We start from the raw sequence: 20,744 nt of genomic DNA on the forward strand, positions 1-20,744 counted from the left end.
TCATTAAATTCAAATTTTATGATCGTTGGGCTGAAATTACTGTAGCAGTGTATCGATACACTATAGCAGTATCGATACACATTTTACATTCTATGTTTTTGAGCATCGGTACTGTCCATTACTGTTCACATAGTATCGGTACTATTCATACTGTATCGGTACTATTCATATAGTACAATACTATTCATATAGTGCAGTACTATTCATAAAAAACATTTTTGTGCTCAATTCCAAATTAAATGGACTTTGAATTATTTTTGTAAACTTTGAAAACTTTGAATAAATTCAATTCAAGTCCAAAAACATTTTGCCATAAATTGTTATATCAAAACATAATTCAACAATTCCTCAGCAGAATCTTGTCATAAAATTCGTGTACATGAATCAAGAATAAAACAAACACAATTAATAACATGGAAAATATTCAATTAAATAATATGAATATAAAAACCATAAATATATGAATAGAAATAAGTTGAGGCATGTATCCTTAAGACAAATTTTCGGCCACTCCTTGGTGCTCGAGATCTTTGGTCGTTTGTCTCCCATGATACAACAACGAGATGATCAGTGCACAGTAGCACAACTACCGAGATCACGAACTATTTATTGTCTTCTCCTAACACGAAAAACTAGGAAAAATAATTCCTTTGAATTGGTTTTGATTTGTGTTTAATCTAGTAGATTAAGATGGTATGTATAGGGAGTTCACATTGTGAATAATTGAAAATTTTTGACCTAATGAAACATTAATGATAATCAAGCAATTAAGCAATTTCCAAAATTACTGTTTTGATTAATGAAACATTTTTAATATTTATCTTTTTAATTCCAAAACAGATTTTGAAAAGATATGTTCTATTTGAGGAAAAATTATTTCACCTTTGGGTTAAAATATCTGCAAGCCCACAAAGAGCTAAACCGGTTCGGACATTCACGTTACCTGCATCGTGCACGTCTGCACATTTATGAATCAACAATTGGTTCCACATTTTCCTCAACAACGTTTATATCAATTTCTCATTCAAAGCTTCAAAATTATCAATAAATTTTCTACATACATAAGAACTCGAACTTCATACATGCTTAAACGATATCAAGCTACTTACCACTTAAACCAACTCGTTAGTTACTTAACCACTAATTTGTAGTCTATTGATTAATTGATTTAAATTGTATATTATATAGGTCCATTATGGGACGAATCTTTCAATCTAATTTTCTTTATTCACAATGTTAAATTTTGAATTTTTAACATTGCTTAAAAAATTAATACATCATCTCAGTAAAATAACTAGTTAATGGTTAAAATTAATTCTTCTTATACCATTAAACAACATATAACTTTGAAGTTTTAAGGTGTATTTTTAGAAATAGATTGAGATTCACAATCTCCACATAAAATCAGCTAATCATTGTGCTTAAAATTCATTTACCAATCAAACCTTTTGTGGCTTTTAACACTAGCACCAAGTCATTTAAGGCCACGTTTAAAATAAATTAGTAAGAAAATAAAAGCTTTTTTAATTAGGTAGAGAGCAAATCCCAAAAGAAAGGGAAGATAAGATGAAATTAAAAAGGAAATGGCGCACCAAATTCGGACCCCATACGTGATGCAAGCTAGACCAAGTTTCTAGAATTCATCGTTTGATTCAGTATCGAATTTAAAAATATTATTAAGAACCAGCACATATATATTAAAAATAAATAATATCTTACAAGAGAACACAAATAAAATTTTAAGATAAACATCATTAATAAAAAATAATAATTAATATAAAAAATTTTGAATTTTAAAACAAACAAAGATAACATTCCGGTATCTAAGTTTACCCCACCACCGAATGCCAATAATTATGGTGCTTGTTGTAATCTCCAGCAATAATTTATATGGAGCTCAACTGGCTCGACCGAGGCCGGGGAGCCACAAGTTCCAGGGCACAACCCCCTCGACCGAGGGGCGTTCAAGGAGTGGTTGGTTCCATCGCACGCACGCTATTTAATATCTGCCGCCTCCTCCTTCACTCATAGTTCATGGTTTCGTCGGTACAATTATATGGGGGCATGTGTCAATGTCCATCTCCAAATCAAAAAATTAATAAATAATTGAAGTCGATTCGAGTTAACTCAACTTAAAGTTGAACTCGACTTGAAACCTTAATAAGTCAAATAAAAAGAGGCCCAGAAGTTCACAAGCAACCTATTAAACTTTTTAATAATTTTGTAGGACATTATTTATCTTATTTTTAGGTTTCTTAAACCTTTTTCTAAAGTATAATTGTAATATGTTAGTTTGGTGTACTTGTGGATTGTTACTTTAGTTGTAATATGTTATTTTGATGTATTTGTGGAATGTTACTTTGGTTGTAATATGTTATTTTAGTGTATTTATGGATTATTACTTTGGAGTTTAAAATCTAGAATTTCTTCGCACACTATTTTGATCATTTTTTTGTTAAATTTGTTAATTTATGTTAAGATTAAACTCTATATAGAATTACTAGATTTTACATATATTTTTTTTAAAAGTAAGATAAAATTCTGGCAAGTATAACGCAATGACGAGTCCAGAAATATTTTTGAGGTTGGACATGCATATGTTAACAACACAATTTTTTTAAAATAAATTTGACACAGATAAAATACACTTGACTCACAATAATATAATTACTTAAAATACACACAGAACAAAATCTAAACCACAATAATTCTAAATAAAATCATATATGATCTATGCATGATAAAGACTTAAATCTTATCATTTCAAGGAGGCCTGATTTAATACAAATATAAAGAAGCCAGCCCGGGGTGGCTATGGAACTTTGATTGAGAAATAGAGAAAGGCAATCCGTTTTTCATGATTAGTTAATTCATTGAATGCATGCCATTTTATTACCTAAGATCAAGCACTCAGAAAAGTTGAATATAATACAAAGGAAAAAGAGAGGGTTGATATCGCCATGAAAATAAAAACAAGAAAGAGGAGAGAAAATCTTCATTTTGTCAATGTGAAATAGGGGAGTCATTGAGTAGGCAATGCAGTGTGGGGTATGGAGAAGTTAGATTTTGCTATGTTTTATTCATGATTGAAATTGGGGGGAGCCTATCATGCGTCAGAAGTGCAAACTTTTACACCTGAAATCAACAAAGTAGATTAGGGTTTCGATTCTGATAATACAATGACATCAAACATTAACAGGGGCAAGTGGTTTATTAAATATTTTTTTTCATAGATTGGTTGAATATGAGATAATATCTTTTCAGAATTTTTCTTAATCTATTGACAATACACACACTCTATAGATATAATTGCTGAAACCCGTGTCTTTTAGAGAGAACAATATTCTTTCTTACTACAGAGGTCACTCAATGACATCAAACATTAAGAGGGATAAGTGATTTATTAACATTAAGAGAGTGTTGTTCTTCCTATATGATTCGGGTTTGACAATTGTAACTGCAAGATGTGTGCGTTGTCGATAGATTAAGAAAATTGATCACATGTTCAGACCTTATAGCAATGAATTTGGCATTCTCCTAATATGTCCACCTAGCATTCCATGACAAATAATTAGTCGCCCTCAATAATACATGATTAGTAGCATTGTTTGTTTGCAGATCATATATACTTTCTTTGTCCTTTTTTTCATATAACTGCAAGAAGACTTGTAGGAGAAAAAAGTCAAGATTCTGTTATGTGTCACGAAACCCTTCGATAAGAACACAGATGCATGCAATCAAGCAACAGTAAGTGGAATTTTCCATCGGAGAAGGTTTTCAAAGAGAAAGAGAAGCGTTTTTCATAGCTTCATCACGTGAATCGGGGCTTTTCCATGGACGCCTTTGCGGTGTATGTGTAACGTAAATGAAATTCTGGTTTATGCCATCATGCAATTACAAGAAATTCATGGAAAAGAGGATGCCTTTTCAGCACATGAAAACGGAGATATTTCATGAAATTGTAAGCTTAACAATAGCACTTAAAGACCATTATTGGTTGGAGTGAAAACTGTTAGAAAATAGTAATGATGTCAAATAAAAAATATCAGCATTGACTAGCAGTAAATAATAGAGGAAATATAATAATTTATTGTGTCGTGATAAAAATTATTGTGTTAGAAGTAATTTTATTTTGAGAAAATAATCTCAGTGACCAAAAATCCCATATAATATACGATTTTAACCAACTTTTTCCGGATTTGCCAAAATGACCAACAAAATCGCAATGCGATCGCTAATTCGCAACGCGATCTCCATTATCGCAAATTCGCGTTGCATTTCGCGTTGCGATAGTTGGAAATCGCGTTGCGATGGTATACAATGTCGTTGCGATTTTCCCAATTCGTAATGCGAATAAGTAAATCGCAACGCGAATTGGGAAAATCGCAATGCGATACTGACTATCGCAATGCGATACTTACTATCGCAATGCGATAATACAAAATCGCAACGAGATACTGACTTTCGCAACGCGATTCTAACTTTCGCAACGCGATTCTAACTTTCGCAACGCGATTTACATAGCGCCATCCGTATTAACGCGTATTTTTTTTTTCAAATTCCAAACACGAATTTTTTCTTAATAAATCGGAAACTGAACCGTCCACAGTAATCGCAACTCATAACCTCAAACCCAAAAACACAACACTCAGTCTGATCTCCATCTCTCACTCTCTACGGCGAAATCCGTCCCCATCTCCGAAGATTTCCGTCCCCATCGCCGGCGAAATCCCTCACAACCATTCACAGTCAAAAATCCCTCACAATCATTCAGAAATGGAAAATCAACCTCCGAGGGTTAGTTTTTTTTTATTTTTATTTTGAAATTTTTGCATTATTTTAGGTTTTTCATATTGAGATTGATGATAAGTTTACTGGTAATTTCAATAATAGATTAACCATTTCACTTAGATTTCTTATTAAATTCATTCGATTGCTGCCAATACTGCTAAACTGTTTGGCCTGTGAAGTTAGTATTTGTCTTTACTTTGTCTTTTGGTTGAAGTAATGCAGAAGAAGAATAGTTTCGAGAATGAAAATCGCAACGCGGAAATAACTATCGCAACGCGAAATAAAAAACGCAACGCGAAACAAAAATCGCATTGCGATTTTTATTTCGCGTTGCGATTTTCATTTCGCGTTGCGATTTTCATTTCGCGTTGCGATTTTTATTTCGCGGTTGCGATTTTCATTTCGCGTTGCGATTGTCTGGTCGCGATAGTCATTTCGCGTTGCGATTCTCTCGTTGCGATAGTCATTTCCGCGTTGCGATTCTCATTATCTCGTTGCGATTTTCATTTCAACCAAAAGACAAAAACAGTGTTGCAAATTTTAGTTTCAAGAATAAACTACTATTTATGTTTATTGTTTTGTTTTTGGTATATCTAACTTGGTATGTTTATTGTTTTTTTGTAGAATTTTTTTTCGGCTTCATTGACATTAAGGAATAAAGTTAGCCTAGCCACTACAATTGCTTCGAAGCTTTCACCTGTACAAAGAAAATTGTTTAAAGAAACCTGCTTCGGGCCATGGCTGAGAGTACAGCATCCGGGTGGAGATGCTAGTTTGACCCATTTGTGGCTTCAGACCATGACTAGCGATCTACCCGACAGTATACAACGTGGTGAGGAAGAGATATGGTTTCATTTTCCACTGGCGTATACTTGTTTTGGGCGGAAGGAGTTCTGCTTAATCACTGGTCTACGATTCGGACACGATGATGTAGGCCGGTACACTCGTCATATCACCCGCCCATCATGGTTATCCAGGGTTTTTCCTGATGAGTCAATAGAGAAGCCGAACTTACACGTCGACGACATGAAGAAATTATTTAATAAGAAAGATGGTTTTACTCGGATGAATGACGTCGATGTTGTCCGAGTATGCCTTCTACTACTTTTGTATGCCGACTTTTTAGGCAGAGAGGCCAGACAACCTATTCCTCAGGAGCTAATATTATTGGTAGAGGACCTAAATGCATGGAATCTGTTTCCGTGGGGTTCGTATATATGGAAAGCTACCTGGACTAAGTTGTCGTCTGCCTTTGATGACCGCAAAAGTTTGTGGGGCGATGGGTCGAAATACACTTTGTCAGGCTTTGTTTGGGCCTTTAAGGTAAGAATTTCTATATAATGTTTTCAAAATTATAATTAATTATTTAACAATTACTAATGTTTGTTATTATATTGTTTGTAGATTTGGATATTCGAGGCCTTTCCCGCCATGAAGACATATGCAATAAAAACTTCAAATGATATTCCCAGGGCTATTTCCTGGAAGAGGAAACGTCTGTTGGATTGGGAATACTTAATACCATATGCGACAATAAATAATGTAAGTTAACACAAATACTATCATATATAAACAAGTTATTAATATTAGACGTTTAACTTTGTTTGAGTTTTTATATTTTTAGGAGGCCAACATTCCATTAATGAGACAACGTTTTCTTGATGGCACGAATGATGAGCAGCCTCCACTTCCTCCACTTCGAGAGCATCACCTCACCTAGAGCCATCACCTGATCGACCCGACTATACACCTCTACAACGAGAGCCATCACCTATCCCGTCACATCATCGAGCCTCTTCTCCACCATCACCTCATGATAGGCGACCGGCAAAGATGCCACGACTTCTATCTCCCTATTCTCCACCTCCACGGGATGAGTCAAGGGAGTTACGTGATGAGGTCAATGCCTTGCGTGAGGAGATCGGTACTCTACTTGATAACGATGGTGCATGGCGTGTGGAGGTGTCTACTTTACGTGGTGAGGTTGCCGCTCTAAGTGAGATGGTAGTATCGTTGCAGAATGAGGTTCATACTCTACGCAACGAGGTAAGTTTAAGATTTTCCATATTTAACTTGATGATAAATTTACTCATAATTTCACTTAAATTAACCATTTCACTTAGATTGCTTAGTAAATTTATTCGGTTGCTGCCAAAACTGCTACACTTTTTACTTTAACACTGTGAAGTTAGTATTTGTCTTTGTTTTGTCTTTTGGTTGAAAGTTTGAAATATATTTATCTTTGTTTTCACTGTTTAAATATCATGTCTGTTTATTTACTGATATTTGTATTTTTATTTAGCGGACCGATAAGGTGGATGCTTTACGTCGGGTTTTTCTTGCACGACAGAGTTCACGCATCAGACGGCGTGCACGTGCTATTAAGTCTCTGTATACCCCAATAGTGCGAAGACACCGCAAGAAGAAGCCCGACTCGCCTATCATCCCTCAAGAGTCCACTCCTATCGTTGAAGAGGCCCCTATCATTCCTCGAGAGTCCCCTCCCACCGTTCAAGAGGCCACTGTCATCGTTGAAGAGGTCCCTCCCACCATTCAAGAGCCCGATTCACATGGCATCATATGTAGGATTCTTGAGAAACCCTCTGACGTGCCGGACATGATGGATTCAAGTTGGCTCTCGTATGAGTTACCGGCCAGTACCATACCGGTATCTGAAGAGGAGAGGAAACAACTACCAGACACAATTCTGGATAACACCTTTTGGGCTAAGACCGCAGTTGATTTTTATCTACATGAGCGAAGCCAGGGGTGTTTCACTGACATATGCAAGCTCAATGATGATATCTATTTGTTGCTTGATCGATCTTGGTGGGGCGTATTATTAGGGGTCGAAGACAATGGCTATTTCGATGGAGGGGTAAGTCTTATATTTTTCTTATATTTTCATTTGATTATTTTTTTTGTAAATTTATGTAAGTTACTAATATGTCTTTTTTTGTAAAACAGCATATCGATGCGTGGGTGTCACGTCTTCTAATAATTAGGAAACTTAAGGAAAATAAAAGAAATACACGGTATACAATTATGCCGACGTCTTTTAACGCCGTTCACTTGAAGAATCAACGAGATGAATCATTTGCGTTGGGCAATGGACAAGCTAAACTTTATCCTGCATGGTGGGAGGTCGATAAGGTTAGTGTTTATTTTAGATTGAGTTTAAAGGTATTCATAAATAAGTGCGCAAATGAATGAATTATTACTTATGATTGCAGGTGTTTATCCCTGTTTTGGAACGTAACCATTGGCTTCTCGTCGAGCTTCAGATCCCATCCCTTAAGGCAATAGTATATGACAGCATGATAAATTACATATCATTGGCTGATTTAAGAGATATTATTAAGGGATGGATCTCTTATTTGGCTAAATACTTGGATGCGATAAATTATTGGACTCGTTCTGGAAACAAGAAGCCAAAGAAGCTCAATATTACAGTTAGCAGAGACGAGACCGCACCACAACAAACGAAAGAACCCAGAGGGGATTGTGGTCCTCTCGTATGCTTGGCGTTGGACCGTTTGATCACAGGAAGTATAAAGTATCTACCTCCCACCGATATAGATAGAGCTGCAGTAGGCTTGTGGTTTTGACATTATATGGCTAGATCGATATATACGAGACGCTGCCTACCTGCATCCGCGTTATAAAAATGTCCATAAATAATTGGTATGTTTATAGGCTTGTGGTTTGAAAATGTTTGGTTAAGTACCTAGAATTCAATAATTTGCTGTTTGTAGGTTTTAGATGTGTAGAAAGTGTTGTTTGAGCAAATGTTTGGTTTATGCAGGTTAATCTCAGAAGTGAGCTGCGTGAAAATGATGTATGGCTCCAAAAGTTGATTCAATAGTAGAAGTGTTATTTTCTCTAATAATTATTGCTTATTTTTTGATTGTTTAATTGATTTGTAAAAGGTGATTTGTAAAAGTTGATTTGTTTAATTGATGTTAACATAATTCTTATTTGTGCTTGTTTAATTGATTGAAATGTAATGGTTGATTTTGTTGATTTCAATCTGCATTATGTTGAAGGCAAAAAGTACTATCGCAATGCGAAATGAAAATCGCAACGAGAGAATCGCAACGCGAAATTAAATTCGCGTTGCGATTCCCTCGTTGCGATTTTCATTTCGCATTGCGAAATTAGTGTTGCGATTTTCATTTCGCATTGTGATTCTCTCGTTGCGATTTTCATTTCGCATTGCGATAGTAATTTCCGCGTTGCGATAGACATTAAGATGATTGCCTATTAATTGATAACAACTGGAACAGATCATAGCAATTTTCAAACTCAAGTTACTAATACATGCCTAACTGAAAATGTTAAAAGTTCACACATAAAATCTATATAATACAATGTTTGCATTTAAAAATCACCTAAGTTAACAGTCCCAAAAGGTGAAGCCAGTTGTGATTGGGATTTTAAAGATGATTGCGATTTTGATTGCCTTTTTCTTGACACCATATGAGCTTTAGATTTTGATGATGATCCATATTTTGGTAGAGGAAAAGATGATTGTGATGGCACTGGTGATCCACATATCAACCTTGTATGACCACTTTCCTTGCACCGACTACATGTCGATCTCTTCTTCTCTTCACCCTTAGATGGTATACGATCGTGACTTTTTGGTCGGCCAGGTAGCCTTCTGTCCATGGCTGGTGGCAAAACTGTTTGTAAGTCATCTGGTATGTCCCACTCAGAAGGATGTGAAATAGGGTAGACAATCTCGGCATAAGTCTGTCGATATACTTCTGTAGTGTAGCAATCCATAGCGTATGTGCTTGAATCATCTTGGTTTAGATGAAGAGCAACTTTTATAACATGGCCACATGGATAACCAGATGTTTGCCATTTCATACAACTACACGTCCTTGCATTTAGATCGACAAGCCCATTTAAGTTATTATCCAGTACTTCAAACAAAGTGTTTGAACATGGTTCAACTCTCCATGACGTTGACTTCACAACACGTTTCGTTATCTTTTTTTCAGTCCATGGTGTAACACGATGTTCCAATGTTCCTGTAAATTTAAATAAATAATACTTAGTAAAATATATGATAAGTTACGAATTTAAAGAAATAATACCTGCATGGTTTCTTTTCTTGTAGTACCACTGTTGAATAGAGGCTCGAAAAAACTCCATTAACATAGTAATGGGTAATTTCCGGGAATGACGACTTAGAGCGTTAATTGATTCTGCACTATTAGACGTCATGAAACCATATCTTGCTCCAAGTTGATGTACTCTTGACCATCTTTCAAACCCGACATCTTCTAGTGTTTGAGCACACTGAGGCAAAACACGTCTTAAACAGTTTTATATGCTTATTGAAATCCACTTCCCGATAAGCCTTTACAGCCTTCCAGTATGTCCATTTGTGCTTTTTTATACCAGCAGACCTTGATTTTAGATTTCTATACAAATGAACACCACAAAGTCCATGAAAAGCATCTGGGAAACACCTTCTAACAGCGTTGTCAATTGAGTTTGCCCTATCGGATATGATTGTCATATTGCTAATAGGACCTATGCAATCCCTAAGATGCCCCATAAACCATGTCCATAAATCAGAGGTTTCAGATTTGCCAACCCCGTAAGCTATTGGCAATATCCCATTGTTAGCATCCATGGCTACTGCTAATAAGTTTACTCCAAGGTATCGACCTTTCAAATGTGCTCCGTCAACTATAATAACTGGGCGCATGCAAGTAATAAAAGAACGAATCTACAAAATAATATACACAAGAAATATAATCATTTAAATGTGAAATGCATGTAACTAACAGAAATGAGTCAACAGAATTATATTGATTTACTAACCGCAGCACCAATGGCGATAAACATCAACTCAAAGCGTCCATCTCTATCTGTTTTGATATGAGTTATCGACCCAGGATTTTTCAGCTTTAAATTGTGACAATAAGCCGGCAGTTGGGCAAACGATGCTTCTGGCGACCCCCTCAACAATTCCAAGGCATAACATTTGGCTCTCCAAGCTTGAGAATATGATATACTAATCTTGAACCGAGCATTCATGTCAGTCATAATTTCATGTCCCCGATATACCCTGCCATTCAAAACATTAACTCAGCCAGAAAACCACCCAACACCTTTTTTTTTGCCTGTCTATGGTGAGGAAAAACTTGGGTTCTTGAACATGTATGTTTATCAATAAAAGTCCTAACTTGAAACATTGCGCAATCTTTTATCCTCTTTGCAATCATACGCCACGTACAGTTTTTGTCAATCGTACACCTTGTTTCGAAACGATCTTTGCTTGATTTGTTAACTTTTAGTTGATAGCCATCTTCCACACATTTCGTATACAAAGCTATCTTCAAGTCTTCCTTTGTATCAAAACAATCATCTTTCTTGATACGAATAACTTTTGTGTAACAATCAACTGCTTTCTTTGCCAACTCTTCTTCCGGTAACTGAAGTAATTCTGGCATATTCCAGTTATACTCCCGTGGCATTTTCTTTTCTTCGGGGACTTTTTCTTCTTCTTTTTCTTCTTCAGGATTATATGAATTACAGAATGGATGTTCAACATGTTCATTCACAGTCGTAACTTCCTCCTCATTATCATCAACAACATCTTCCTCGGCAACGGGTGTTTCATCATCAAAATTCGGGTATTGACCAATATCAAAATCATTACACGCAGGGTCTGTTTCTTCTTCTGAAACATCATCAAAATCCATGTATTGACCAATATCAAAGTCCAGGTATTGACCAAGATCAAATTTTGAATACTGACTAGTACTCACAATTTTTTCTCTTGGCTCATCATCGTCTAATTGGTCAATACGAAAACTGGAATTTGGTGCTGAAAGTTGATTTGGATTTGGATTAGAGAAAGGCTGTGGGTTTTGAGACCCACTTAGTTGATTACTACCCGCTACTGACCCAACAATACTACTTCTAGGTTCAACAACATACAATGTAACATCATCACTTGACACATTAATGTAAGCAATGAATCGTTCAACATCTTCATTGCCGGTTAACAAATAAACTTTACCATTTCTCTGATAAGATAGCCTAAATCTACTTAGGGCTCTAAATTCAATTTCTTTGAAACACGTAACATTAGGGTTTCATAAGTTAACTTCTTTAATGACAGTTTTAGTTGAAGATTCATGGGTAAAGGCATATATTGTAAAACACCATGAACATTCTCCCATGACCCTCCAAAACACAAATCTATCCAAACATGATCAACATTAGATGATTTTATGGTTGTAACTAAACAAACGAGATGCGAAACTAAGACCTGTTGCCGGATGAGGAAGGATGTCGTTGGATATTGGAACGGATGTCGCCGGAGAGAGTGATAGATGGAGATGGAATGAGTTGCAATTTAGGGATTTAGGTTATGAGTTGTTGCTGCTGCGTATATATATACACAAAAAATTTGGCTTGTGAAACTAAAACCTGTTGCGAACTTTGAAACTCGCATTGCGATTCTGTATTATCTCGTTGCGAAAGTCAGAATCGCGTTGCGAAAGGCAATCATTTGACCATCGCAATGCGAAATGCAAATCGCAACGATAGAATCGCAATGCGAAATGAAAAAGGCAACGAGGATTAACATGCATAAACTTTTAACAATTATTGAATTCTAGGTACTTAACCAAACATTTTCAAACCAAAAGGAGTATATATGTTAACAAAACTTGCATTATGTGTATTTATGTGTGCACTTTTAACATTTTCAGTTAGGCATGTATTAGTAACTTGAGTTTGAACATTGCTATGATCTGTTCAGTTGTTATCACTTATTAGACATTCATTTGACTATCGCAACGCGAAAATGGCTATCGCAACGCGAAAATGGCTATCGCAACGAGAAAATCGCAATGCGAAATGAAAATCGCATTGCGATTTTCTCGTTGCGATTTTCATTTCGCATTGCGATTTTCATTTCGCATTGCGATTTTCTCGTTGCGATAGCCATTTCGAGTTGCGATAGTCTGTTTTGCCTTCAACATAAAGCAGATTGAAAATCAACAAATCAACTATTACATTTCAACACAAATTATGTACACATCAATTAAACAAATCAACATTTACAAATCATCTTTTACAAATCAATTAAACAATCAAAAATAATAATAATTCTTATTTCTTCATCAATTATTGAATCAATGAATCAACAACTTTGTGACCCCGTACATCCATTTCACGCAGCTCACTTAAGGATTAACCTGCAGAAACCAAACATTTGCTCAAACAAGACTTCCTACACATCTAAAACCTACAAACAGCAAATTATTGAATTCTAGGTACTTAACCAAACATTTTCAAACCAAAAGGAGTATATATGTTAACAAAACTTGCATTTGACTTACCAATTAACAATGGACACTTTCATAACGCGGATGCAGGTAGGCAGCGTCTCGAATATATTGCTCTAGCCATATAATGCCGAAACCACAAGCCTACTGCAGCTCTATCTCTATTGGTGGGAGGTAAAAACTCTGTGCTTCCCGTCGTCAAACGCGCCAAGCAAAGGCATACGAGAGGACCACAATCCCCTCTGGCTCCCGGCGATTGCTGTGGCGCGGTCTCGTCTCTGACAACTGTGACATTGAACTTTTTTTGGCTTCTTGTGTCCAGAATGACTCCAATACTTAATCCCATCCAAGAATTTAGCCAAATGAGAGCTCCATCCCTTGAAAATATCTCTCAAATCAGACAGTGATATGTAATTGATCATGCTGTCATATACTATTATCTTCAGGGATGGGAGCTGAAGTTGGACGAGAAGCCAGTGACGACGTTCCAAAACAGGGATAAACACCTGCGATCATAAGTAATAATTCATTTATTTGCGCACTTATTTATGAACACCTTTAAAAATTTAAAAAATAAACACTAACCTTATCGACCTCCCACCATGCAGGATAAAGTTTAGCTTGTCCATTGCCCAACAAAAATGATTCATCTCGTTGATTCTTCAAGTGAACTGCGTGAAAAGCCGTCGGCATTATTGTATATAGCGAATTTTTTTATTTTTCCTAAGCTTCCTTATTATTAGTAGACGTGACACCCACGCATCGATATGCTGTTTTACAAAAAATACATATATTAGTGAATTACATTAATTTTTAAACAAATTAATCAAAATCATATATAAGACAAATATAAGACTTACCTCCCCATCCAAATAGCCACTGTCTTCAACCCCTAATAGCACACCCCACCAAGACCGATCAAGCAACAAAAACATTTCATCGTTGAGTTTGCTGATGTCAGTGTAACACCCTTGGCTCCGCTCATGTAGATAAAAATCAACTGCGGTCTTAGCCCAAAGGGTATTATCCACAATTATTTCCGGTAGTTGTCTCCTCTCCACTTCAGATACTGGAAGGGTACTAGCCGGTAACTCATACGAGAACCAACTCTCATCCATCATGTCCGGAACCGGTGGGGGTTTCTCAATACTTCGATATATTACCCCATGTGAATCGGGCTCTGGAATGGTGGGAGGGACCTCTTCAACGATGACAGTGGCCTCTTGAACGGTGGGGGGGGAATCTTGAGGGAGAATAGGGGCCTCTTGAACGATTGGAGGGGACTCTTGAGGGATGACCGGTGAGTCGGGCTTCTTCTTGCGGAGTCTTCGCACCATTGGGGTGAACGGAGACGTAATAGCACGTCCACGCCGTCTGATGCGTGAACTCCGTCGTGCAAGGAAAACCCGACGTAAAGCATCCACCTTATCGGGCCGCTAAAAAAATTAATACATAAATCAGTAAATAAACAGACATGATATTAAACAAAGACAAATATATTTCAAACTAGCATTGTATTCACCCAAATCATTATTCTATCATAGTTCACAAAATGCTCAGATAACATTCCAGAAGTAAGCACTTATATAAACATTTAAAAGGACAACATATATAAACATTCCAGAAGAAGAATAGTTTACTTTCGCAACACGAAACTTAAAATCGCAACGCGAAATGACTATCGCAACGCGGAAATGGCTATCACAATGCGAAATGAAAATCGCAACGACAAAATCGCAACGCGAAATGAAATCGTAACGACAAAATCGCAACGTGAAACACAAATCGCATTGCGATTTTCATTTCGCGTTGCGATTTTGTCGTTGCGATTTCATTTCGCGTTGCGATTTTGTCGTTGCGATTTTCATTTCGCATTGCGATAGCCATTTCCGCGTTGCGATAGTCATTTTCGTGTTGCGAAAGTAAACTATTCTTCTTCTGCAAATTGAAACTTGAATGGATTTCATTACTTCAACCAAAAGACAAAAACAAAACCAAAAACAAATACTAACAAAAACAATTTAGCAGTATTGGCAGCAACCGAATGAATTACGAGTATGAAAAATCTTAAACTTACCTCGTTGCGTAGAGTATGAACCTCATTCTGCAACGATGCTACCATCTCACGTTGAGCGGCTACCTCACCGCGTAATGTAGACACCTCAACACGCCATGCACCATCGTCTTTGCGTAAAGTACCGACCTCCTCACGCAAGGCATTGACCTCATCACGTAACTCCCCTAACTCATCCCGTTGAGGTGGAGGTGGAGAACAGGGAGATAAACGTCGTGGCATCTTTGCCGGTCGCCTATCTTGCGGTGATGGTGGAGAAGAGGCTCGATGATGTGACAGAATAGGTGATGGCTGTCGTTGTGGAGGTGTATAGCCGGGTCGATCAGATGATGGCTCTGGGTGAGGTGATAGCTCTGGGCGAGGTGATGGCTCCCGAAGTGGAGGCTGTTCATCAACCGTTCCATCAAAAAAACGCTTACTAGCTTGCCACCAATCAGTGGCAAACTCAGCTTCCGTGGGTGTCAGCCTCTGTAGAGGAGTGTTGGCCTCCTAACAATATAAAAGCTCAAACAAAGTTAAACGTGTACTAGTAATAACTTGTTTATAAACATATGGTAGTATTTATGTTAACTTACATTATTTATTGTCGTATACCGTAGTAAATCTTCCCATTGCAAGGTCCGTTTCCTCTTCCAGGAAATAGCCCTGGGAATATCATTTGAAGTTTTTATTGCATATGTCTTCATGGCGGGAAAGGCCTCAAATATCCAAATCTACAAACAATATAATAACAAACATTAGTAATTGTTAAATAATTACTTATAATTTTGGAAACATCATATAAAAATTCTTACCTTAAAGGCCCAAATAAAGCCTGTCAAAGTGTATTTGGAACCATCGACATGCAAACTTTTTCGATCATCCAAGGCAAACGATAACTTATTCCATGTAGCTTTCCATAAATACGAGCCCCACGGAAACAGGTTCCACGCATTTAGGTCTTCTACCAATTTGATTAGATCATTTGGAATAGGTTGTCTGGCCTCTCTGCCTAAAAAGCCGGCATGCAAAAGAATTAGAAGGCATACTCGGACAACGTCGACGTCATCCATCCGAGTAAAACCATCTTTATTATTCAAAAATCTTGTCAGGTCTTCTATGTGTAGACTCGGCCTCTCCAGCTCAGGAAAAACCCGGGATAGCCATGATGGGCGGGTAATGTGTCTAGTGTACCGACCTACATCATCGTGTCCGAAGCGTAGACCGGTGATTAAGCAAAACTCCTCCCGCCCAAAACACGTATACGCCGGTGGAAAATCAAACCATATCTCTTCATCACGACGTTGTGTAGTCTCTGGTAGATCGCTAGTCATGGTTTGAAGAAACAGGTGTGTCAACATCGCATCTCCACCGGGATGTTGTACTTTCAGCCATGGCCCGAAGCATGTATCCTCAAATATTTTTCTTTGTGCAGGTGAAAGCTTCGACGCAATTGTTTTGGCCAGGCTGACTTTATTTCTCAAGGTCAATTGAGCCGAATAAAAGTTCTACAAAAACAATAAACATACTAAATTAGATATACCAAAAACTACACTGTGAAGATATACCAAAAACAATAATAAACATAAATAGTAGTAGTTTATTCTTCAAACTTAAATATGCAACACTGTGAATTTCGTATTTGTCTTTGTTTTTTGGTTGAAGTAATGCAATTCATTCAAGTTTCAATTTGCAGAAGAAGAATAGTTTCTGAAAATGAAAATCGCAACACGAAAATGAAAATCGCAACGCGAATTCGACTATCGCAACACGAAACTAAAATCGCGTTTCGATTTGCATTTCGCGTTGCGATTCTCGGTTGATTTAATAAGCAATCTAAGTGAAATGGTTAATCTATTATTGAAATTACCAGTAAACTTATCATCAATTTCAATATGAAAAACCTAATAATAATGCAAAAATTTCAAAAAGAAAATAATTAAAAAAACTAACCCTCGTTGGTTGATTTGGTTGATTTTCCATTTCTGATTGTGAGGGTGGCTCTGAGAGATGGAGATAGACGGATTTCGTCGGAGATGGGGACGGATTTCGTCGGAGATGGGTGAGAGAGTGAGAGATGGAGATGGGACTGAGTTGTGATTTTAGGTTTTAGGTTATGAGTTGCGATTACGGGATATACTGTGGACAGTTCAGTGTTCCAATATATTAATATTCGTGTTTGGAATTTAAAAATAAAATACTTGGCCAGGATACTAATGGCGCTTTGAAAATCGCATTGCGATTATGTATTATCGCGTTGCGAAAGTCAGTATCGCGTTGCGAAAGTAAGTATCTCGTTGCGATTTTTTATTATCGCATTGCGATAGTCAGTATCGCATTGCGATTTTCCCAATTCGCGTTGCGATTTACTTATTCGCATTGCGATTTTCCCAATTTGCGTTGCGATTTACTTATTCGCATTGCGAATTGGGAAAATCGCAACGATACTGTAGACCATCGCAACGCGATTTTCAACTATCGCATTGCGAAAATGCAACGCGAATTTGCGATAATGGAGATCGCGTTGCGAATTAGCGATCGCATTGCGATTTTGTTGGTCATTTTGGCAAATCCGGAAAAAGTTGGTTAAAATCGTATATTATATGGGATTTTTTGTCACTGAGGTTATTTTCTCAATCAAAATTAATTAACAGTGTCTTTTAAACTTCGTACATCTAAAATAAAAACTCATTTGTGCTACTCGCTTCCAAACCTCCTACACTTTATATGAATAAGTGAAAATACTATTTACCCTACATGAAAATCTAGATATTTCATAGAATTTGAAGCTTAACAAGAACATTTAAAGAATATTAGTTGTGAACCCATTAAGTGATTTTTGTGGCTAAGAGTAGGGACGGAGCTATGTCCCCTCAAATTTTTTATTATTAAAAAATATATAAGTATAAATATTTAAGTAGACCATCAAGTTTTAATTTATTTTTGACTTAGTTCTTTCCATTTTTATTATTAATTATATTTTGTCTCTCATTTTTTATTGTTAATTATATTTTGTCCCTTTGAACTGGAATCTTGATTCCGTTCCTATTTAAGAGGAGTGTTGTTCTCTAGAAGTCATGGGCGTCCACAGGATATACGTATATTATCAATGACTAAGAAAAAATATAAACATATATTATCTTATAATCATCTTAGACTATTTATAAAAAAATATAAATGGTTAGAGTAAAAAAATGTGGATGCCAATTAGGTCGGAAAGGTGTACACGTTACTAAAATGTAAACAAAAAATGAGGTTAATTTTATGCGACCGAACCTACCTACTACTGACGTCTGCACTTGGCAATTTGTGATGCAATAAAAAGGAGTTAAATGCGCGCACACAATTATGTGCTCACATCACCATTTACCACCACCTTCCCCACTTTTCTCTCTTATAACCCCCCCCCCCTTCTCCATTCGGCATTCCATAAGAGAGTGTGCCACAAAAGAGAGCTATAGGGTACATTCCCCTTCCCTCTCTGCAGTTTTCTTTTGTTAAATAAGGGAGATATGGCCTTAACGGGTGACCACCATACCTTGGCTGTCGTTTTTGGTGTCTTAGGTAATGCTGATATGCTCTTGTTATCTTTTTTCTTCTCCGTTCCAACTCGTTTTTACTTGAGATCTATTGGACTAGATCGGATTCTTCATTTTTCATGAAATTCTCCTGAATACTTGAGTCGTATTTGACTTTCACACTCATTAATTTTAGAATTTTCCATTTTAGTCATTTTCCTTGTACCCCAAGTAATGTAAATGTAGTACTCTTAAGAAAATCACTCACGACACCACAACCGCATATACCATCTTAAATTTTTCCTTGTTTTCTTCTCATTTAGTTCTCTCTTTTTCATTAATTTCGTCTTTCTCCAATGGTAGATGCACCTAGCTTTTAGACCAGGAACGTGACAACCGAAAAAATTGAATTTGTTTTAGTTAGTTGTTTATTTTATTAGTTATGTCCACTCTAAAATTTTATTTGTGTTTATCCTATACATAAAAATTTTACATTATTAAGATACAATTTTGGTTGAGTTGCAAAAGAGAATAATGCATAACATGTTATTTTCTTTTTGTTTAACTATTTTCGGCTTAAACAAAATGTTTGTCAGAATTGGCTCCAATTTATACCTAATAAATGCATTAATTTAATGATTAGTAATACGTAGTTTTTTTCTAACAAAAACGAAAAATCAATCATTCTGCATGCAACATTCTACCGGATTTTCAAGAAGAAATCAACGGAAAGTTTCCAGTCGCTGCCGTACCAGGTGGCATTGTTCAGTTGCATGCTGTGGCTGTACTACGCGTTGGTTAAAAAGGGTGCTTTCCTCCTCATCACCATCAACTCATTCGGATGCGTTGTCGAGACTGTTTACATATCTATGTACTTGGCTTATGCTTCGAAGGATAGCAGGGTGAGTAAATATTATAGGTATATAATTTCCTAAGTTTGCAATCTTAACGTAAAATCATACGTCGGTTCCTATGTATATGATGAGTGTACGTATGAAATTTTGCAGAAGTCTGCCATGAAACTTTTTGTGGCAATGAACGTGGTGATCTTCTCTTTCATTCTCATCCTCACACACTTTATGCTCAAGAGTTCGATTCGTGTCCCGGTTATTGGCTGGATTTGTGTTTCCATCTCTGTGTCAGTCTTCGCAGCACCCTTGAATATCATGGTGAGTATCCATTTTCATTTTTTTCTTAATTGCAGATTAATTAATTAATTTAATATGATTTTATTTTTTCTTTTGTTGTTTCAGGCAAGAGTTGTTCGAACAAAGAGTGTTGAGTTCATGCCTTTCAACTTATCATTCTTCCTCACACTGAGTGCAGTCATGTGGTTCTCCTGCGGGCTCTTCATTAAGGACCTCTGCGTAGCTGTAAGCCAATTTCCTTCTCCATGTAGGACACTGACAAGGGACACAACATCCTTCACTTGAGGCCACTAACTTTATTGTTTTCCCTTGTGAAAATCGACAGCTCCCTAACGTACTAGGCTTCATACTGGGAATGCTCCAGATGATCCTATACGCAGTCTACAGACACAGCGAAAGGGCAACTGCCATGGACGAGAAGAAGCTTCCAGAACAAACGAAAAACATCGTCGTACTCGGCACATTAAGCGCCTCCGAAGTTCATCCCGTAGCTTTAGACATTCAACATGCTGATAAGCAACCAGTGGCTGCAGATTCGAATGAATGTCCAGTTTGAAATAAACACAAACTGATCATCAGACGCTGTACCCTTTATTTTGAAGAAGATGACTACATATAGATATATAATAGAGACGTGTTGTATTTTTCAGTTTCCATGTTGAAATGATATTTGTAGTTATTGTTTAAAAATACAAACCATGAATTGTTCTGGGCATTTATTTCCCATTTGTAAAGTACCGTGTTGATGAGGAAAGATGAATGAATTGGAACTACGAGAAGGGGGGCGGGGCGTTCACACTGATCGGGATCGTATTAAATTGGTTTCCAGCTCTGACAAGGCAAAGCTAGCGAGTTGCGAGCTGTGTGGTTGGAATCTTTTCATTCATTAATAGGAGAAAGGAACCATGTTTGT

At 36.8% G+C, this 20,744-nt stretch overlaps 1 protein-coding gene across 1 annotated transcript in view; it reads left to right on the forward strand.

Annotated features, from left to right (window-relative positions):
* Nucleotides 1-20,744, forward strand: part of LOC120142892 (bidirectional sugar transporter SWEET15-like) — a 40,291-nt gene that overhangs the window by 7,932 nt on the left and 11,615 nt on the right. Inside the window, exons 2-5 of the mRNA XM_039157367.1 lie at nucleotides 19,337-19,585; nucleotides 19,691-19,852; nucleotides 19,937-20,056; nucleotides 20,157-20,354. Of these exons, the coding sequence (XP_039013298.1) occupies nucleotides 19,337-19,585; nucleotides 19,691-19,852; nucleotides 19,937-20,056; nucleotides 20,157-20,354 (729 nt within the window). The remainder of the gene's footprint in view (nucleotides 1-19,336; nucleotides 19,586-19,690; nucleotides 19,853-19,936; nucleotides 20,057-20,156; nucleotides 20,355-20,744) is intronic.

This window comes from Hibiscus syriacus, unplaced genomic scaffold, assembly GCF_006381635.1.
Source record: "Hibiscus syriacus cultivar Baekdansim isolate YM2019G1 unplaced genomic scaffold, ASM638163v2 tig00110831_pilon, whole genome shotgun sequence".
In the NCBI taxonomy this organism is placed as follows: Eukaryota; Viridiplantae; Streptophyta; class Magnoliopsida; order Malvales; family Malvaceae; genus Hibiscus; species Hibiscus syriacus.